General features: G+C 32.9%; 1 protein-coding gene and 1 pseudogene across 1 annotated transcript in view; one reads left to right on the top strand and one right to left on the bottom strand.

Annotated features, from left to right (window-relative positions):
• Positions 1 to 4,140: 4,140 nt before the first annotated feature.
• Positions 4,141 to 6,323, top strand: LOC150032402 (uncharacterized; annotated as a pseudogene).
• Positions 6,324 to 7,524: 1,201 nt separating this feature from the next.
• The window catches only part of LOC150032401 (uncharacterized), a 15,903-nt gene continuing 15,288 nt past the window's right edge, over positions 7,525 to 8,139 (bottom strand). The window contains exon 15 of the mRNA XM_090306891.1: positions 7,525 to 7,740. Coding sequence (XP_090163017.1) covers positions 7,525 to 7,740 — 216 coding nt within the window. The remainder of the gene's footprint in view (positions 7,741 to 8,139) is intronic.

The following is an 8,139-nucleotide window of genomic DNA, read 5'->3' as shown; positions in this document are numbered from 1 at the left end:
TGAGGTCTTCTCTCCAGTGGTGAAACATACATCCATTAGGCTACTCCTCTCTTTCTTCACTACAAAAGAACTTGGAGTTAGACCAAGTGGATGTGAAGATAGCTTTCTTACATGGATTGTTGAATGAGACTATTTACATGAAGCAACCTCAAGGGTATGTGAAGAAAGGAGAAGAAAACTTGGTGTGCCTACTATCTAAAGAACTGAGCTAGAGGTTGAGAAGAAGGCAGAAGGGTCAGATTGTCGGATCGGTCTGGGCCAGTCTTGAATATTTTGAGATTCCGGCCAAACCACGAAGAATTATGAGCTGAAACTTTAGGGTAAGATTCCTAAGACATTTTAGAATAAGTTTGTAGAAGGAAGTATTTCTAAATAAGGTTCGGAACTATAAGTAATCTAAGTTGAAATTTGAATTTGGATTCTAGGGGTGAAAAATGGACCCGAGGAGATACTAGAGTGAAAAGTTCCTAAGAAATCGAGGTGAGTGGCTAAAATGTTTTCGAACTAAAACGTTTTTAAACTGTTTTGATTACAAACGTTTTACAGAAAGCATGTTTGCGAAAATAATTCTCATGCCTACTAGTCTTATAAAGTGGTTTCTAAGCAAGTTTGAATTGTGATTTGAAGGCATGCATATTGTTGAAAAACTATTTACATATGTATATGTATTGATTTTATCCAGCATGCATTACCATCTTTAAAGCCATGTTGTATATGTGTTATACTGTACATACTTTAAAGAGAAAAGTTGTTTATAAATAGTTTTGGTAAAATGCAATGCCGAAGTACAAGGAGAAGGCATCCACCCAACTAGATACTGAAGTACAAGGAAAAGGTATCTATTGGTACTGAAGTACGTTTGAGAAAGTACCAAGCCAACAGGATACTGAAGTACGTTGGAGAAGGTATCCTAGTAGCTCGATACTGAAGTACAAGGAGAAGGTATTTGAGCAGTAGTACCTAATGTGTTAAGGTACTTAGTGTGGCCATAGGTGAATAACATCAGAGATTGAGCAAAAGGGTTCTCTCTGGACTAGTAGTTGGTGTTAGGATTATTTTACCAGTTATACAGTACTTTGATTTGAAAAATGATTTTACTGTTTCATGTTTAAAACAGTTTTATATAATTTACGCTCGGAAAATATTTATGCTGCAAAAGTTTATATTTTAGATAAAACTATTTTCTGAAATTATGCATGGGAATTTATTATGTTTTCTCGGTCACTCACTAGGCGTAAGCTCACCCCATTTTCAAATGTTTTTGTTTTTCCCCCCCACAGGTAGCGGTCAAATCCTCTGAAGACAGCTCAGTATCTGCTCTGCCACTAAAGGAACAAAAGACTTGTAATCGTTTTCTAGGTAATTATAGCTAATATTGTACACATGTTACTATTGTTCATATAGGGACTAGGGTTTGTTGGTTTTGGGACTTATAAATCTAATGTTGTAAATAATCTAAACATATTAAGTTTCTAAGTTAATAAATTGTGGGCCTATAGCCGTCTAGTTGCATATAATTTATATTTGGTATCAGAGTTGTTATGCAAGAGTTTTTAGGCAGTAAGTGTTAGCCTAAGGGTTGATACCTGCTGCAGTCATGCCCTTCTCTAGGCTAAGAGGGTGATCTGGGGCGGGGTGTGACAGTAGCAGGTATAATTGTTGGCCAGTAATACTTGTTACATACAATTTACCTCCATGGTTATGCATGAAAAAGGAAAATATAATGTTGACGTGGCTAATTCCAGGCCCCAAACAACCTGGTAATGACATTGATATCTTTTTGCAACCTCTTAATGAAGATTTACAAGAACTATGGGCAAGAGTATCATGTTATGACGTAGTTAGCAAAACTTCTTTCAGTTTAAAAGTCGTTCTCATGTGGACTATAAATGATTTTCCAGCATATGGAAATCTTGTTGGGTGCACAACAAAAGGTAAAACTACGTGTCCTACATGTGGAGATAAAAATCTTGCACTTTGGTTAAAAAATAGTAAAAAAAATTCCTACATGGGGCATCGACGATTTCTACCATCTTCTCATCCATATAGAAGAAAGAAGTCTTCGTTTGATAGAAAAGTAGAAGAAGGTATGCCAGTTAACTTTATGAGTGGCAATAAGATTTATTTACGTCTTATGAAGTTCAAAAATAGTTGGGGATAGTGTAATAAGAGAAAGTGAAATACAAAAGTCAAAGAAATGTGGAAAAAACAATCAATCTTCTTTGACTTACCTTATTGGAAGGTAAATCATCTCCCTAATATACTATGCTATATTATACTTATGTTTAGGGATTATGTTTAACGACCGGATCCTTATATATTATGGTCCGACCGTTACGACATACATACTTAGAATTTTCTATCATGAGATGAGTTTCGGTAAAAATCTCAAAAGAACATATCTAAGATTTTATCAATTAGGTAGAAAAATATATAAAAAGTTTATTTTACAAAACACCAGGATCCATAATACATTAGTGTAGTGATATTAAAATGCATATGCCTTTGATAGTGAGCTTGATGGTTGGCCATTTAAGCGACGTCCAGTTCTGCCACCTATGTTGTGTCCTTACCTACAAAGTCTGTCAAAATAGGATGAGTATATAATATACCGAGTAAGTAGTTCTCACATAGGGTAGTGACCAAATTCACAATCACATGCAACATGTCTTGAAAACATGAGATTGGGACCGAAAACATATAATAACATGTGATGGTCGGTTTTGCTTCTAACGTAATTTTCTCCGCCCTGGTAGGAAGATGAGGACTTAAGCAGAAACTAACCCATCTGATGATTAGCGGGTCATGTAGTCAGTAGGGCCAGAGTCGCATCCAACATCAACCATTAGCATAAACGTAAGATTGGACTATAGGGTGCAACCATACATACCGTGTTAGTCCCTATCATAAACTTGACATAGAATTAGGTCTAGAGAGGTACAACCATACATGCCCTATTAGCCCTAGAAGCATAAATTTTATCTAATTAAAATTTAATCTTATTTCATCATTGTGAACAAACATAATGCATGGGGTCCCTTGTCGATAAACGTATTTTAAACATGTAATGCAACATAACAATAACATAATTATGCAGCATATTAAAAGTACACTACCATGAAACACTTAAAGAGAGGGTGAGATAAACTACTTACCTTGACTGCGATCCTAGTTATTCCTTATTATTCCTTATGGTTTAATCAGTATAGTTTTCCCTCATAAACCAGAAGAAAATTTGTTCAGCACTTCCCTCGCGTTTCCTTCTTCTAACTAACAGAATTACTTCACCCCCTTTTCAAACGATTTTTACTACTGTGTTTTGTTTGAGAATGAGTTTAACTTCCAGTGTAAAGCCTCTTATTTATAGCTGCTTCCAGCTCTTCTCTGTGTGACAACTCATCCTACTAATGCCTTCTTTAAAATTACTTTGGTTTAAGAATTTCTCTTAATAAGACACCTAATTTTGGTTAACGTTTGCCCTTACGTCATCAACCTTTGTTTGTATTCAATTTTAGGGTTCTCCATGTATAATCTATAAGATTGTGGCAAAATTCAATGCATAATCCATACTTCTGTCCAAATCTCGCTCTCTCCAGCTTTCTCACTGGTTTGGCTCTCGTGGCTCTCGCTCTCTACAGATTTCTCGCTAGTTTACTCTCATGGCTCTCACTCTCTCCAGCTTTCTCGCTGGTTTACTCTCGTGGCTCTTGCTCTCTTCAGATTTCTCGCTGGGAATCTCGCTCTCTCCAATTTTCTCTCCAATCTCGCTCTCTCTCCAGACACTTTCTCGCCGAGAATCTCGCTCTCTCCAACTTCTAATTAATCCTCTCTGATTCTACCCCCTTATTCATTATTTTTGGATAATTAATAAATTTCTTATTTTTTCCAATTCTAAATTTCCACCCGATTTTTCTATTAAGTTTATTTGTTTTCTTGCTTTCTAAATTAAGGTTAGGGTATTACATTTACTACCCTCTTAAATAAAATTTCTTCCTGCTTAACATTTGACATTTAATTTCCTGTAGTGTATGCGTACAAATTTGAGTTGTTACATTATGAGAAAGTAAACATTGCTTCAACTAACTATTTATTCTATTCATCTTGAAATAGGAGCTAGTGTTATGCCATAAAGTTGATGTCATGCATGTCCAACAGAATGTTTGCGAGAGCATTATGGGGACTTTATTATGTATTGACAAGAAAACTAAAGGAGTGAATTCACGAAAATACTTGGAGGTAATGGAAATAGGAGTTGGTTTACATCTACAATAGAGAGGAAATCAAATATACCTTCCTGCAGCCCCACATACACTTTCCAAATCTGAGAAACAATCTTTTTGTAAAATACTATACAACTTGAAGTTGCCTGATGGATATAGTTGTAATATCCAAAACCTGCATATCTCTCGATGACTCCAAGATTATAGGATTGACGTCTCATGATTGTCATGTATTAATACAACAACTTCTACCTGTAGCATTGAGAGGGTTGCTACCAAGAGGGCCAAGAAATACAATAACGAGATTGTGTTTGATCTTCAATAGACCTTGTTAATGCATAATTGATAAAGAGCAGTTGGTAGAGATTGAAAAAGAAGTTGTCAAAATATTGTGCCTTCTTGAAAGATTTTTTCCTCCTTCATTTTTCGACATAATGACGCACTTCATTGTTCATTTGGGACGTAAAGCTCGATTATGTGAACCCATTCAATTTCGTTGAATGTATCCATTTGAAAGGAAGTGTGTTTTTATAATTATATATAACTTCAAATTCATGTCATTATCTAATTATGATCAACTTATTGACTTAGATACATGAAGGTGTTTAAAGGATATGTTAGAAAATGAGCATGACCGGAAGGATGTATTGTTGAATGTTATTTAGTAGATGTATGTGTCAACTTTTCCAGTGGATTTTTTAAAGAGCCACTAGAAGTTTTGAGTAATATTTATAGTATCTTTTTTATCATGTATCTTGTGGTATAAATTTCTAATTATTCAAAATATTATTATAATTGATATATAATATGATGGAAGTTTGGAAAAAAACTTATCTTTTTCAAAAGATGGGTAGGTTGTGGAGATCAGGAAAATCACGACTTGTGTCCAAAATTCTTGTAGCTTCTAGTGAGGACGAACATGCTAAATCTAAGCTAACCAATATACAATCCATGAGTGATTTTACGGACTTATTTCATTGTGGTTAGTAGTATGTGAAAGATTGAAATGTATCTTTGAATGTCTTGTGGATTCCTAAACTAGTTAGTAATATGTAAAATTTTAGAAGGTTGTGTTTGTATTAAGGTGGTTGTTTTTTATTTTTTGTTTGGGGAAGGGGAAGGGCGAGGTTATCACTTGAAGCTACTTGTTTTATTGTGGTTATAGTTATTGTTAGGTTTCACTTCTTTTTTTGAATGTCTTGCAGACTCCTAAGCTAGATAGTAGTATATGAAAGTTTGAAATGTATCTTTGAATGTCTTGTGGACTCCTAAACTAGTTAGTAATATGTAAACTATTGATTTGTGGAAGGTTCTGTCTACATTAAGGTTGCTTTTTTTTTTTTTTAAGGGGTGGAGGGGAAGGGGGAGGCCAGTTATCACAACTCAAATTTTTTAAGATAATTTAGAAAATTTACTTTTTTTTTTTTGTTTTTACTTTTTCTTCCTTGGCCACTTTTGTTTTTCTAATTGATGGAATGCTAGGAACGTATTAAAAAAAATTATAATGAAGGGACAAACACTTCCTCAATTAATATAAAAAATAATGCAATAAGCAAAGTTATTAGTCTTGATTGTGATCATGCTAGAGGGCTGTCTCGATTTTCTCAAAGAGAGAGTTATAGCCAACTTGAACAAAAGTGTAAGAAGATGGAGGGAGAGATGATTGAAATGAGATCTTTGATATCTCATCTACTAAAAGTTCAAGTATGCTACTAACTAGTAGAATCAATGTGGGTTTATGTTAATGTTTTCTTATTATTTAATATTTTTATGTTGTTTCTTTTCATTCTTTTAAGTTTAGGGAAATACAAGTGAACATCTCTCTAATGCTTTAAATGAGCCCTTGATTAACAACGTTGCTATTGACCCAATGGTATCTTCACCTTCGGTAAAGTGTTTATTATTTGTTTCTATATATTCTTATTTTTTATTTGTAGATTATTGAACTACCTTTAGATAAAAAAAAATTTCATAAGTTTCTCACTATGTTATATATTGTTTTTTATATTGTCTTATTGTTAGAGTATTAACATTAATAACACTCTTCGCAAGTGCAAGTTGCTAGATTGGTGTGGTACAGGAGAGGTAGTTGCTAAAGGTTGATGATCTTTAAATGACCCAAAAGTTCTTGTTCATCATGTTCCCCTTGGTCCACAAGCAATGAGACTTTGGGTAGACTTGTCTATAAAACATGATGCATTTTTATGGAGGCCAAACTCATAAATGACATACATAGAAGATGTAATCGGTAGTACAATTGCATGGTCATTTGACAAAGTTTTAATTAGCATGTATACATATCGATGATTTTATTTCTTGATTTCAATAACTTTACCTAAACTTTTTATTACTTAATTTTTTTTTTGTAGGTTGATGAAGAACTATCAGTCCATATGCATCTCCAAGTATTTTGTGGTCGACTACATACACAACTAAGTTGGAGTTATTTTGGAATTTGATATCGAAATATTTTGTAATTTAAAAAATTATATTTTGTTTCATCTCCAAGTTTCTAGCACTCATTACTTTATATTTTTTTTTGTTGGGATATATGAATCTTGTATTGAATGTTTTGTTAACATTTATTTTGGGGATTATATAAATATAATTTTATTTGATTTCTAATGTGTAGAAATGTATGAAAGACAACAATAGGATTTGAACATATTTAAGAAGTTATAAATATGCAACAATAGGATCATTAAAGATATAAATGAATGTTATGAATACAAAAAGTTGACAACCAAAGTTATTATGGCTTTCATTAAATAAATAATTATAATTGTAAACAGATGCTATAATATTCAAATAACAGCTACATATTTTTTTTATAAAAGTGATTTTATAGCGTTTTTAAAAATGCTATCTTATTTGATACAAAGACAAATGTGCTATTTGAAACTTGTATTTATAGCATTTACAAAATGCTATAAATATTCGTACATTTCGTAGCATTTAGCAAGTGCTATAGAAGGAAACTTATTATAGCATGTAACAAAATGGTATAAAAAGTTGAACTTTTCGATAGCGTTTAAAAAGTGCTATAAAAAGCTCAACACTTTTAATAGCATGGGTTGTCAAGACTTTGGAGAAAATGCTATAATAGACATATGATAACATTTTTTCAAAGCTATAATAGACATTTTTCTGTAGTGTCCCAAATTTAATTTCTGCAAGCCCACACACTCTACTTGATTCTCAACTTTGAGAATACCGAGATAATCTTATGGTGGTACTCGTTCTGGATTTCAAACTATTGTACATTTTGTTCGATTTCGAGAGAAGTTGTTTGAGGAGTTCATGACTATAGAGGATTTACGTATAGGGATCGATCTTCAAGGATAAGTAATTCCAACTCCCTTTTTTCCCCATCATACTTTCCAAAAATTTCGCGCAATGAATCCATGATCTCATATGCAGTGATCATGTTTTTATATTTTTTGGTCAATACTTTAGTTAAACTTGCCAAGATGTATGCTCTAGTCTTATCATTGGCCTTCATCCATCTACCATATACATCCTGAACATTTTGAGATGCAGTACGAGCATAGATTTTAGGACACTCCTCAATTAGGACAAATTTCAGATCATCGATTATTAGCATAGTATTGATCATGTTTTTTCAACTTGTGTAATTTTCACCAGTTAATTTGTCGGCTCCTAGTAAATTATTTATAGCGCTTGCCATTTCAAGATTGTTGATACAAGAAAATATCTAAATTAGTAAAAATATAAATATTTTAATCCAATCAAATTTTAGCAAAAAAAAAAAATTGATATATCCTAAAACATTTAATTTTTTGTAATAATACTTCATTGAGTTAAGATAAAAGACACCGAAGGGTGATCAGTTACCTCTTCATTGAATTGAGATGTTCTCAACTAATTATTATACCAGAATAACTCTTGTTACTATAAC

Source organism: Benincasa hispida, chromosome 11 (assembly GCF_027475165.1).
Source record: "Benincasa hispida cultivar pf3 chromosome 11, pf3_genome.v1.1, whole genome shotgun sequence".
Lineage (NCBI taxonomy): Eukaryota > Viridiplantae > Streptophyta > Magnoliopsida > Cucurbitales > Cucurbitaceae > Benincasa > Benincasa hispida.
Note: the sequence above shows the minus strand (reverse complement) of the source record. Positions and strands in the feature narration are given on the sequence as shown.